Source organism: Rana temporaria, chromosome 1, assembly GCF_905171775.1.
Source record: "Rana temporaria chromosome 1, aRanTem1.1, whole genome shotgun sequence".
Lineage (NCBI taxonomy): Eukaryota > Metazoa > Chordata > Amphibia > Anura > Ranidae > Rana > Rana temporaria.
The window spans coordinates 516,891,103-516,904,914 of NC_053489.1; the positions used below are offsets into that span (position 1 = coordinate 516,891,103).

The 13,812-nt window shown below is 38.6% G+C and overlaps 1 protein-coding gene across 1 annotated transcript in view; it reads right to left on the reverse strand.

Annotated features, from left to right (window-relative positions):
- The window catches only part of FREM3 (FRAS1 related extracellular matrix 3), a 93,692-nt gene that overhangs the window by 22,812 nt on the left and 57,068 nt on the right, over positions 1 to 13,812 (reverse strand). The window contains exons 7-14 of the mRNA XM_040331523.1: positions 10,693 to 10,842; positions 10,349 to 10,558; positions 9,106 to 9,303; positions 8,439 to 8,603; positions 6,965 to 7,147; positions 6,597 to 6,727; positions 3,346 to 3,504; positions 1,488 to 1,791 (exon numbers count right to left, since the gene is read on the reverse strand). Coding sequence (XP_040187457.1) covers positions 1,488 to 1,791; positions 3,346 to 3,504; positions 6,597 to 6,727; positions 6,965 to 7,147; positions 8,439 to 8,603; positions 9,106 to 9,303; positions 10,349 to 10,558; positions 10,693 to 10,842 — 1,500 coding nt within the window. The remainder of the gene's footprint in view (positions 1 to 1,487; positions 1,792 to 3,345; positions 3,505 to 6,596; positions 6,728 to 6,964; positions 7,148 to 8,438; positions 8,604 to 9,105; positions 9,304 to 10,348; positions 10,559 to 10,692; positions 10,843 to 13,812) is intronic.

The following is a 13,812-nucleotide window of genomic DNA, read 5'->3' on the forward strand; positions in this document are numbered from 1 at the left end:
ATTACTGTCGGTGGACATGGACGGAGGGGAATTTCAGCTATAAGAAAAGGCATCCACACAAGGGACACATCCTACTGACTATAAATAATATCCCTTGTGCTGATTTTTCATTTTTTTTGGGCTGCACTTCGGCCTTAAATGAGGCCTCAAAGAGAGCACTTTAAGAGACATGCAATAATTTAAAATTGCTAGAAGGCAACGGTGCTGACGTTTTCAAGGACCGCTGAAAGCTGCAAAAATGTCACCACTATATTTCGCCTCCACAGTGCTGACATTCACCTTTAAAAATGATAAAACCTATATTTGTATAAATACCCTATTTTAAGCTGTAATGTAGTGGTCACATGTTCTATTCAGGCCTTTCCTCTGCCAAGACTACATTTTCCTGTGTGCAGATTGCAAGCTCGGTTGCGTATAGGTGCAAATAGCTGTTTGTGGTCTGAACTGTTTTACTGAAGTAGTGATCCTCAGCCTGACTGTTTTTATAGAGTCTTATAGAACCTATGCTATGTGGTCACATGGTACCCTGGTAGAGTTGCAGAGACATTGCTGTGAAGAGTCCATGTTTGTTGTGCAGGTTTCATAATCTGATTTGTATTATTCTGCAGTGTATGCATGTTCATTGCCATGAAACTGTTTTCCATTCTTGTTTCCAACTTGGCTACAGTTACATTCTAAGGGCCAGATTCATGTAGACTTACGACGGGCGTATCAGTAGATTAAATATTGCTAAGGTACGACCGGCGTAAGTCTCCTACGTCGTCGTATCTTAACTGCATATTTACGCTGGCCGCTAGGGGCGTGCACGCTGATTTATGCCTAGAATATGTAAATCAGCTAGATACGCCTATTCACGAACGTACGCCCGGCCGTCGCAGTAAAGATACGCCATTTACGTAAGGTGTCTTCAGGCGTAAAGATAAACCACCAAAAAGATGGCGCAGCCAATGTTAAGTATGGACGTTGGAACCGCGTAAAAATTTTCACGTTTTACGTTGTTTGCGTAAGTCGTCCGTGAATGGGGCTGGACGTAAATTCCGTTCACGTCGAAACCAATGAGTCTTTGCGGCGTAATTTGGAGCATGCGCACTGGGATACGTCCACGGACGGCGCATGCGCCGTTCGTTAGAAACGTCAAATACGTGGGGTCAACAGTATTTAGCATAGAACACGCCCCCAACCAGCCTATTTTGAATTAGGCGGGCTTACGCCGGCCCAGTTACACTACGCCGCCGTAAATTAGAGCACGACTTCTTTGTTAATACAGGACCTGCTGCTCTAACTTACGGCGGCATAGTGTATCTGAGATACGCTACGCCCGCCGAAATCTTTCTGAATCTAGCCCTAATTGTCTACCACCTACAAATTAATGTTTTGGATTGAAAAAGAAAGCAACATAGTAATTCATAATTATCCCAAATACTTAACTTGTACATTGAATACAATGCTATTATACAGAAGTAACTATGATAATGTGCAGAACTAACCTTCTTCTCTGCTGACAGTAAATATAGGGCTCATCAGCTCTAAGCCAGAATCCCCGTTGGCGGTGACTGCCCTGGCCGCACACTGTACCCTGGACCCAGCATGAAAATAGATGGAGTCTAATGTGATTGACTTTGTATCAGTGAAAAATGTATTGGAATCCACCTCTCGCATTGGACTGGTCACCCCATCACTGCCACTTGGAGCACTGACCAACCAGCGGTACTGAGTGAGTGTGTCATTGATATTCTCAGCAGCACAGATGGAACCGGTCTTGTCAAATTCTGAATATTTGGGATTGCATGCCTGAAAAAAAAATATATATAAAAAAAAATTAATATACTGTAAATAAACAAGTGTGATGTCTGATCATGTCCACCTGAAAAACGGACAGGTGGACATGATTGGACAGCCCGTGTGAAAGGGGCCATACTGTAGGTATTTTTAACCTCTTATGCCGCGTACACACGATCATTTTTTGACATGAAAAAAACGTTGTTTTTCAAAAACATAATTTAAAATGATCGTGTGTGGGCTTCACATCATTTTTCAAGTTCTGAAAAACGACAAAAAAAAAAAAATTCGAACATGCTGCATTTTTTAACGTTGTTTTAAACTATGTCGTTTTTCGGGTTGTAAAAAATGATCGTGTGTGGGCTAAAATGACGTAAAAAACCCACGCATGCTCAGAAGCAAGTTATGAGATGAGAGCGCTCGTTCTGGTAAAACTACCGTTCATAATGGAGTAAGCGCATTCATCACGCTGTAACAGACAGAAAAGCGCGAATAATTTTTTAATAACACGGAATCAGCTAAAGCAGCCCAAAGGCGTATGGAACTTCCCCTTTATAGTGCAGTCGTACGTGTTGTACGTCACCGCGCATTGCTAGATCGTTTTTTAAAAACGATGGGGCCAGATCCACAGCCAGCCGCCGTAACTTAAATATTCCCATTTAAGTTACACCGCCGCAAAATTTCTACCTAAGTGCCCGATCCACAAAGCACTTACCTAGAAATTTTCGGCTGTGTAACTTAAATCCGGCCGGCGCAAGGCGTTCCTATTCAAATGGGGCGAGTCCCATTTAAATTAGGCGCGCTCCCGCGCCGGACGTACTGTGCATGCTCACGACGTCATTTTCCCAAAGTGCTTTGCGCGGTTTTACGTTGCGCCGGGTTTTGAGAATCGCGACGGGCGTAAAAAAAATAAAATACGAGTTGCGGCGGGAAAAAAAAAATTGGAAAAAAAAAAGACGGCGACGCGGGAAAGAAGGGTCTACTTTTACAAGGCCTAAACAGTTTAGGCCTTGTAAAAGCAGCCCTAATTTTGCGTTTGCAAACTAATACTTACGGAGAAAAAACTAAGCGTAAAAGCTTCGTGGATCTCCGTAAGTGCTAATTTGCATACCCGAAGCGGCATTTCGACGAGAAATGCCCCCAGCGGCGGCCGAGGTACTGCATCCTAAGATCCGACAGTGTAAGTCCCTTACACATGTCGGATCTTCTGCCTAACTATGGAAAACTGATTCTGTGGATCAGTTCCAAAGATAGAAACAGGGATACGATGGCGTATCAGTAGATACGCCGTCGTATCCCTTTTTTGGATCTGGCCCGATGGTGTGTAGGCAACGTCGTTTTAATGATAAAGTTGGGAAAACGTAGTTTTTTCGACATGCTGAAAAACCATGTTTTTTTTCATGCTGAAAAATGATCGTGTGTACACGGCATTAGCCTCTTCTGCAATAGAAAGCCTGCCTGCTCGCAATGTTTTGTTTGTTGCGTGTTGCTTTTGAGGTTTTGTGAATTGAGCCTACACCTTTATTATTATTTTATCATTGTTTAGTGTTTAAATGTAATACTTACCGTTACACACACTACAGGGTAACCAGTTGGAGGCTGTGGACTTTCCTTAGCTTTTGTAGTATCATCATATAACAAAAGTGATGCGACTTGGGGTACTGCTGGAAAGGTGACATCTGCAACGCTGTCCATTTCTTCAATGTACACAATAGCTTTGTTCATCTGAAATCATAAGTTTTATGTTATATATAACTATGGCATTACTTAAAAATGACATTTCCATCACTACAACTTATCTGTATTTGAAGAACAAGGAGCCACATACTGATGGCACTTATCCATGAGATTATTTCTGACTAGTATGTTACACTATTTGCAAACAAATATAAAAATTCTAAAATGTTAGCTTTATAAAATATGCCATGTACATATTTTATACAATGGGTATAGAAAATCACATCCCTTTAAAACAGTCACATTAACAAAACCTGAAAGTTTGTAAATGTAAAATGTTTAAAATAAAATGTATATACTGTGCCAAGCTGCAAGAGACCCCTAGACCACAGATATAAAACTTATCAGCTCTACTTTTGATTGTTTTTTTTATTATTTTTAATGTGTCTAGTTCCAAAACAGCATAAAAAGCTTGTATACACAGTGGGTATAGAAAAGAATAACCACCCTTTTTAAAAATACTCTTTGTTGCTTTGCAGCCTCAAATGAAGACAGACACTGTTTTGTTTTATCCAGATGTATTTACTAGTGCAAATTAAAACATCCAAGTTAAAGATATAACACCAACTTGTCAGAAAAAAAATCAAAAACAGAATTACTGAGTTGGAAAAAGGATCACCCCCTTATGTCAGTATTTTGTTGCACCACCTTTTGCTTTAATTACAGCCTTTAGTCTGTTGGGATATTTCTCTACTAACTTTGCACATCCAGAATTTTCAATATTTGCCCACTCTTCTTTGCAGAACTGCTCAAGTTCAAATAAATTTGATGGTGACTCTTTGTGGATCGCAGTCTTCAAGTCATTCCACATATTTTCAATGGGGTTTAAGTCTGGGCTCTGACTAGGCCATATAAGGGCATTCCCCTTTTTCTCCTTCTACCACCGTGTGGTCATTTTGCTGGGTGCTTTTGGTCATTGTCATGTTGTAAGGTAAACCTTCTTCCCATTGACTACTTTCTGGCAGAGGGCAGCAGATTTTCCTCAAGAATTTCATGGTATTTTGCCCCATTAATTTTTCTTCGATCCTGACAAATGCTCCAGTCCCTGCGGCAGAGAAACACCCCCATAACAGCATATTACACCCTCCAAGCTAATAGTGCGATTTGGATGGGGAGCTGTATTGGATTTCTGCCAGACATATCGTTTGGTGTTGAGGCCAAATAATTAAATTTGTGTCTCATCTGACCATAACACCTTCTTCCACGGGGCCTCCAAATCTTTAAGGTGCATTTAAGGTGGTCAGATGAGACTAAAATTGTATTATTTTTTTTTTTGTATTTTTTGTATTTATTATTTTATATTATTATATAAAACTGAGCTTGTTATATTTCCTCCTTCACGGTCCCCGCCCCCCATGACTTTACTATTAATATTAACAACACAACCGTTGGTCTCTCCACACATGCCAGGGTGCTGGGGGTAATCCTTGACTCTGACCTCTCCTTCAGCCCTCATATCCAATCACTGGCTAAATCCTCCTGCCTTAACCTCCGCAACATCTCCAGAATTCGACCCTTCCTGACCAATGACACCACAAAGCAACTTATTCACTCCTTGATTATTTCCCGCCTTGACTACTGCAACTCTCTCCTTAATGGCCTACCCTTAAGCAGGCTATCCACCCTTCAGTCTATTATGAATTCTGCTGCTAGGCTAATACACCTCACAAACCGATCCGTATCTGCTGCTCCTCTTTGCCAATCCCTTTGTTGGCTTCCCCTACCCCATTGTGTAAAATTCAAAATGCTAACCACAACATACAAGGCCGTTTACAACATTGCCCCCATCTACATCACCAACCTTATCTGCAGATAATCGTCCCCTCAGCTCCTCCCAGGGCCTCCTGCTCTCTAGGCCCCTTGTTACCTCCTCCCATGCTCGCCTTCAGGACTTTTTCAGAGCCTCTGCCATCCTCTTGAACTCCCTGCCCTGGTATGTCCAATCAGCCCCTACCCTGTCCACCTTTAGGATAGCCCTGAAAACTCATTTATTCAGGGAAGCCTATCCCACATCCACCTAACAACTGTCCCCTAGCCACCTCCATCAAATCATTCTCTGCAGCTACTACCTTTTGTATCACCACCCCCTCCCTTAAGAATGTAAGCTCTACGAGCAGGGCCCTCCTGTACCTTCTGTATTGAACTGTACTGTAATTGTGCTGTCCACCCTATACATGTAAAGTGCTGCGTAAACTGTTGGCGCTATATAAATTGTGTATAATGATAATACTAATATTAATAATCATTCACAAAAAACGTTGTATTCATTGAATGAATACAAAGCGTCTTCTAATCGTCTAAGGTGGAGAGACAGCCAGATTGCGTCAAAATCACCAACTCATTCAGCGCTCAGCCTGACTCAATTTTGTTAGGGAGTGGGACGTGAAGTTGTCGTTCCACTGCTGGAACACAGAGCTGTATAGTGTATGTAGTTGGGGTTACTTACAGTACAGTTACTACAATGCACTTAGGAAATGCACCTGTTAGTGCACTAAATAATTTGTTTGTGCCAGCTTGGTCCAAACAAACTATAAAGGAACATCAAACGTGTAGTCAGGCTTTAACATTTAGAACTTTGTGTTCCTCTCTCATATCAAACAGAAAGTAAGAGGAAATCCTTGCAAATTAAGGGAATTCCTTGGGGATCCCAGGTCACTAGAACTAGTGTCTCCATTGGAAGATTTGCCCTATATTACTTTTCAGGGGACAACCCAAAATTTGGGTTTGTCTTTTACTTTCACTTTCAATGATAATGGTAAAACAGGACAAATAGAGAGAGTTAATCACCCTAATAGGGTCACTGACAGCAATAAAAACTGACAAGTGTTCTAATGCCTCTCTGGTCTATCCAAAACAAAACAAAAAGTTGTGCCTTTATTTATACTTTAAAGCTAAATCCAGGGGAAGAGGGGGACAGTATCTAAATCTGGTCTTTGTTGCCACAATTTGGTAATGTTGAGTTTCTAACTGCTGATACATTTTTTTTTATGTTTTTAAACACTTTCTTATCATTTATCTTTGTAATGTATTGTATTATTCTGCCATGCAGATGCAAAGTCACTCCTCTTTCTTCTACATACCTGAGTTTCTGCTACCATGTTGTCATCAGGCTTCAGATGAACAGTGAAAGCTTCGCGCATCTCCCTTTTGCCATCGTAGACTATTTCAATTTCAACAAAGTGTTCTACATCCCCTTCTTTAAATTCAATATCTGTTGAAAAGGTATATAAGCTGAAGGTTGTAAAAGGCTACTTGGAGAAGACAGACAGCTATACACAGGAAACAAATAAAAGTTGTTGTTCTAAGCAACCAGTAGGATTTACTGTTTTTCATTTTCAGACTAGAGCTGCACAAATGACAGCTTTGTTCTGAATGGTTGTTATGAGTCACACCTCCACTTTTACTTCATCTGTCTGAAGTGGCTATTGGAAAAATAAATATCTCATACCTTCAGAGAGTGGATTGTAGTCTTCACCAGAAGTGGCTGAGCCATCCTTTGTGTGGATTCTTACAATGGACACTTTTGAACTGTCACCCATGCGCAGTACAGGTATCCTCACCACACTTGTTTCCCCAGCTACCTGGGGCTCTTTTATACTGTATTTAACTTCTGAAAATCGAATGATAGGCTCTGTGAAAATAAATGATATCATGCAGATTTTGTTATTTCATTGCCAGGCATCAAGTGAAACCAATCAGTAAATTGTCAATGCTATCCAGCAAACACCACAACTGTGCCTAACACAAAGTCAATTTATTTTACTTTACTCTAAGCTCCCTGTAATTCAGTGCTGCCAGATATCACACAGCTACTATCATGTGTTGTGGGATGGTCTGCTTCCTGTAACTGTGCTGTGCAATTCCCTCTCTCTCCCTGATATATCTCCAGTCAGAGTCAAACTTCCAAGATTGATTTCAATATGATTGGTATTAGTAAAAAAAATCCTTGCTACCAACTTGGTAAACCAGATGTTCTATAATAGAGAGACTGTAGTGAACGTGTTTCAGAATTTCTCTCCTGCTTTACAAACAGGTGACAAAAATAAGTTTCCAGATCACAAAATTACTGTCAGAAGCAATATCAAAACTTTTTTTCCCTTTCCCCTCCCTTTATTCCCCCCCCCCATTCAACCCTTCTCCTCAATTTTGTCGTGACCTTCAACCCACTAATTTTCCCCCCTTCGGGATTATTTTATGGGTGTTATGTATGGTCGTCACCATTTTAATTTTGTATTCTTTTATTGTGTCTCTTTGATACTGTATTTAATACAATGATTTTATATTTTCATTTGTATATCTGATACCTAATTTCACTAGTACCGCAATAGTCCAATTGTGCCCCCTCCTTTCTTTTGGTCCTTTGGCTTGGGGACCTTAGACCCAATCTCTTTATACTAAAAGTAGGGAAGGGTTAAAACCTCTACTGAGTTATTTTTTTGCTCTCCAGGGAATTTCACTTTACTTGTGCTCCTGGCAATACAACAGGAACTAAAGCCAGACATAGACGGTTCGAATGCTGCTAAACCAGCCAAGCTCTGACGGCAACTAAATTTTTCTTTATTTCCTCCCACTTTTGACTTATACTTTTCACAGGGTCTCTTTGGTAACTGATAAATAAGCGATCATTCATGTTAAGTAAATGTATGATTAAATGTATATAATTTAATGTAACTGGTCATTTTGGTACTATGAATGTTGAAATATATGCCACTGTTTTAGAACAAATTATTTCAGTTCCTGCTGTCCTGCATCACATCCATGAACAAGGATGCACGCTCTATATGCTATTCCTTCTAATAGATTACCTATATCTACAGTTCATATTTTGACTTAAATATCTAGTCATCATAAGCAAGTTAACACTGTTTGAAACTTTGAAAACCTAGCCATTTTGTGGAGTGATAACAGGTCCAGCAACTCACTGTCTTCCAGATCCTTTATTTTCATCAGTGTCTCCTTTTGTTCTCCAATTGAAGCTCCAAAGGGTGACTCGCTCTTCGGTGCCCCAAGAAGCAGTCTGAATTCTTCTTCCTCCTCATAAATACTATCATCCACAAGAGTCACCACACATGGCTTTTCACTCTCACCTGTGGTTACAAAATCATCTTATAATGTATTGTCAAGGTAGAACATAATATATTTCTAATCTATTTTGTTACTTTAAAGGTTCCCTAGATACATCATATGGTACATTCTATATATAGATATATGTTATATGTACATTTTAAAATCAACCAAATTTTATAAAGTCCGTTTTCAGACTCATAAATAGAATATTAGACAGCAATATTGATTTGTATCATACCCAAAAACTAAAGCCCAAGTGCCTTAGCGAGGCACTCTATAACACAATTAATGCAAAATCCGAATCAATAATTCACATGCATTAATACAATGTATAGTGCAAAGGGACCCTGAAGAGAAAAATTATTCGTATTGGGAACTTACCTTTCAGGGTATATAGCTGTATAACTAACTCATGGTTTAAATTCTAGGTAATAATTCTAAAAGTGATGCACTGATGATGTAATCATGATAATAATTCTTTACAAAGATTTAGAAGTACATGTGATGCACTTATAAACTTACCCGGCAAAAATACTACTGCAGAGTCATCAGTGTTTGGCCTTTCTTCATAATCCATTGTAACCTGTGCAGTGCCCTGGCGAGTGTAACATCGCACTGTAGATTTATGACTGACATCACCGCTGCGGTATATCATTGCTGTCACTTGCTTGTCCTTCTCATTCACAGTGTAAACAGGTTCCTTGAACTGAACCTTGGGTACTAGAAACAACACATTATATTATTATACAGGATTTATATAGCACCAACCATTTGCGCAGCGCTTTACAACACGGGGGCAGACAGTACACTTACAATACATAACAATACAGATGGATCAGAGGGCCCTGCTCGTTAGGGCTTACAATCTAGAAATTATATATATTCAATAGACCTATTTAAAGGTTAGATTTTATATACAGTATAGTAAAAGCTTTTTATGGTAGCTAAGTAAATGTGTTCTGTTATGATAGAGGATGGAATAATTTGAGGGTTTTCAAATCATGGTTACATGTGGAAGCGCCAGAGTTCCAGGGACCTAAGTTAATAACAATAATTGGGTCCTAATACTGCCTTTTCACCCGAAACATCACACATGGTTTTAACAATTTGTTCTGCAAAGTTATCATAGCTGAAACAGATGCATTCTATTCAAGCCTTAATTATCTTCTTTCCAATATACACCTGCTACACCTACATCTAGGTTATCCCATTTTATGTCAACCAGTTGACCCAAGCATTTGCTCAACAGACAATTAGACACTTCTGTAAGCTTTTTGCTCAGAACTCATGAGGAACTCCCTGGCTACATATCTACATATGTTATCTATTGCAGTAGAAACTATGAAGATATATCTGCTACCATTTTACCAATCCCAATCTCTTAGGTTATAGTGTTTGGCCTTTTACTGTTTGTCAAATTCCTTAAGATTTAATATTTTAACCATACTCAATCATTTGTAAGGTTTTCTACTACATGTCAAGAAAAATAAAAAAAAGAATTGTATTGAAATGTTCTTATGTTCTGAATAATCTTTAATAATCTTTAATAAAAACATAATTATAAAAAAAACTATGAAGATATAGGAACATGTTATGTGCAGTGAATCAACAATGGACTTGCAGCATGGGCTTCTGTAGTCTTATGTAGTTAAAAGCCATTCTGATCTTTGTTGCTGGGCCATTGGACAGAAAATTCCTTTGTGAAAATATACTGTACATAATTTATCTGAACATTCTCTAGATGACAAATTTTCAAATAACTCACAGTCAGAGATGGTGTCATTAATGGTGATGGTTGTTTTGCTTGGTTCCCCCAGGACAGCATTTACAGGCATTCGAAGGACCAGTTCAAACTTTTCTAAACCCTCTAAAGCTGGTTGGCCCAAGTCATCAAGGATGGTCACACGAAAGGTTTGCATGTTCACCCCAGGAGCAAAGTCCAAGTTTCTACTTATTCCAACATAGTCTGTGCCAGCTAGGTGAAGAAAAAAAAAAACAGTATGAAATACTTTTACATTTCTGTAATGCTACAACAATTTGCAAACATTACTCAATAACTACTGATTTCACACAAAGTATTACTGTAGTACCAACTATATTTCTACGCACCATCAGCAGACAGTGGCTCTGTTTTTCGGGAGCGTACTGTGACAGTGGCTGCTTTGGAGAGATCTGTTCCTGTTCTCCAGACTCGAACATCTACATAACCAGCACTTTCATCCACATGGTAATCGGTGTCAGCAAAGTAGAAAGCAGGCTCTATGGACAAGGGGAAGCACATTCTGTTAGTTTAATACTAGTTATCCTACACAAGCAAAATAATTGTTATATGAAATCTATAAAGTATGATGGTAACATAAACACATGGTCTGCATCTCTTTGATTAATGATGTGACTGATAGAGAATAGATAATATATTAACAAAATTAGATTTGAGCTATTTTTCAAGAGATGGCTGGAAAATTAGATACAACTATATGCTTCAGGGGGAAATAAAACCATTATCAGCCACTCTCTCAAAGATTTACAACTGTTAGACAGAGAATAATCTATTAGGTAGGTATACATAATAAGGTGGTGGTGGTGGTAGAGGGTTGGGGGAATAGCAATGATATTGAAGACAATGAAGTCTTAATTTCTCAACTTCCTTGGATGTAAACGTTTGGATTACAGGGGAGATCCCTAATACTCAAAGGTTGTAAAACATTTTTTTCAATACAGTCGAGCTTCCCAATGTCCAAAACTGCAACCCCTGTCCCTTCACACTGGTCTGATTTGCTGCTATGGGCAACAACATATTTTTTCCTCCATTTATATTTAAAGGGGTTGTAAAGGTTCATTTTTTATTTTCTAAATAGGTTACTTTAAGCTAGTGCATTGTTGGTTCACTTACCTTTTCCTTCAATTTCCCTTCTAAATGTTTTTTTTCTTTGTCTGAATTTCTCACTTCCTGTTCCTCCTCAGTAAGGTGTTCAGTAAGCTGTTCTAAATGACTTTCCACCGCTCGGATGATGGTGGAAAGCTTACTGAGGAGAAACAGGAAGTGAGAAATGCAAACAAAGAAAAAAAACATTTAGAAGGGAAATCGAAGGAAAAGGTAAGTGAACCAACAATGCACTGGCTTAAAGTAACCAATTTAGAAAATAAAAGACGAACCTTTACAACCCCTTTAAACGGCACTCACATACTTGTGCAGAACAGTCCCATTCCAAAGTTGTTTTGAGAGTAAGATCATTTTGCATTAGATTGATGAAAAAGTATTGTGGGCTAGTAATCAAATACTGTGGTTTGTTATACTGTAAAATATACATGTCAATATAATAATAATAAAAAAAATGTGTACATTGTGTAGACACAGAAACACTGTTAGTGTCAATCCCTGCTACTGGTGTGTTATTATGTTCTAATGGCAAGGATACAGTTAAAGAGAGAAGCTTAAAACTCCCAATTCTGTATTCTATTGCTGCAAACCAAGCCAAATGTTTTAACAGATAATTAGTAAGAGCCTTGCACTTCAAGTCTGGGAAAAAGTTGTAATGAGGAGCAGATCAGGGAAGGTCACTTTTTCTTGTTTTGAAGAAATCATTATACATCACAAGACCATGTTAAACATGCTAATTGGCCAACTGTGTAGTACTTCACCACAAACGGTGGTTAAAAAGAGATTACCAAGAAGCAATTATAAAACACATATAGTGGTCGTTACCGACAGTTAGGGTACTGAAGGTACAAAAATTGTGTCAATCTTATAAACATTCCGCCATTCTAAATAATGTCCATCATTCAAGTGTAGAGTTATGAAAATAGGCCAAATACTATGAGACTTTCTTTCCTGCAACCATGGGTTGCAGGTAAGGAAATAGCTTGATTCCCCCATCAACATAGTCAGTGAGAAAACAATGATAAATGCTAGCTGACATGCTGGTTGTAGCCAAGTCGACCGATGGATCGACTTGGGTTCAATCAGCCTGCCCATAGATGGATCACATTTTGGCCACTGCTGAACCAACCGAGATTTGATCAGTCTCTGTTGTGTCAATCTTATAAACATTCTGCCATTCTAAATAATGTCCATCATTCAAGTGTAGAGTTATGAAAATAGGCAAATGTTAGGCAGGCCAAATATTATGCGACTTTCTTTCCTGCAACCATGGGTTGCAGGTAAGGAAATTGCTTGATTCCCCCATCAACATAGTCAGTGAGAACACAATGATAAATGCTAGCTGACATGCTGGTTGTAGCCAAGTCGACCGATGGATCGACTTGGGTTCAATCAGCCTGCCCATAGATGGATCACATTTTGGCCACTGCTGAACTAACTGAGATTTTGATCAGTCTCTGGCCAGCTTTAGAGAAGAGTTTGTAATAATTTCCCAAATTAGGCAAATTAAACAATTGTGTTGACGTCTTAAGTCAATCTGTGGCTAAGCTATAGACTTTCAAATAGCAGAAGTGATTTAGCTCATTTGATCCTCAACTCAGCTCCCCCCCCCCTTCTGGAACTCCCACACTGTGTTTACATTAGGCTGGAATGATACTACTGGAAGGAGGGAGCAGAATGAGTCGAGCTTCTGAAATCAACAATATTTTTTGTGAGGTAATTATGACATAATGCATATGACTATTATTAATTTCTTTAGCCTTTAGAAAGAACTTTCGTTTTCTTTTTACATATCCCATTTCACTTTACCTCTTGTTGAAAAAAAGCCTATTGTTTACAGAGCTCAATAGCTCAAGCTGAATGATTACAAACAAGTATGGATGCAAAGCAGTGACCCACCTAACTCCCTTTCTTCAAAATGACTTTCTCTCAGGTTTCAACCCAAGACAGGTGTCCAAAAGAAGATAACATCTCTTTAGAAAACCCACAGTGCTTTGGAAATTATTTGTCATGTATTAAATGGTTATTTATCAAACAAAGAATGTAAACATATAGTAGAAAAAAAGAAAAATATCAGTTGAAAAAAACATAAATCATACACTTTACACAATTTTTAATAAAATATAACCCAATACCATTATTATTTTCCATTATTACCACAACAAAAGAAACATATACAATAAAAATATGTTGTTGTAGCCCACCCAGAAGTTTAATAATTAAATCCTCATCTCCTATTAGCTCTCAAACAATTCACACAAAAGGAAGGAATTTGCATTTTTCCAATTATCGGTTACATATCCTTCTTTCCTTTTAATTATTCTGCCAGTAAACGAATCTCTTAGCAC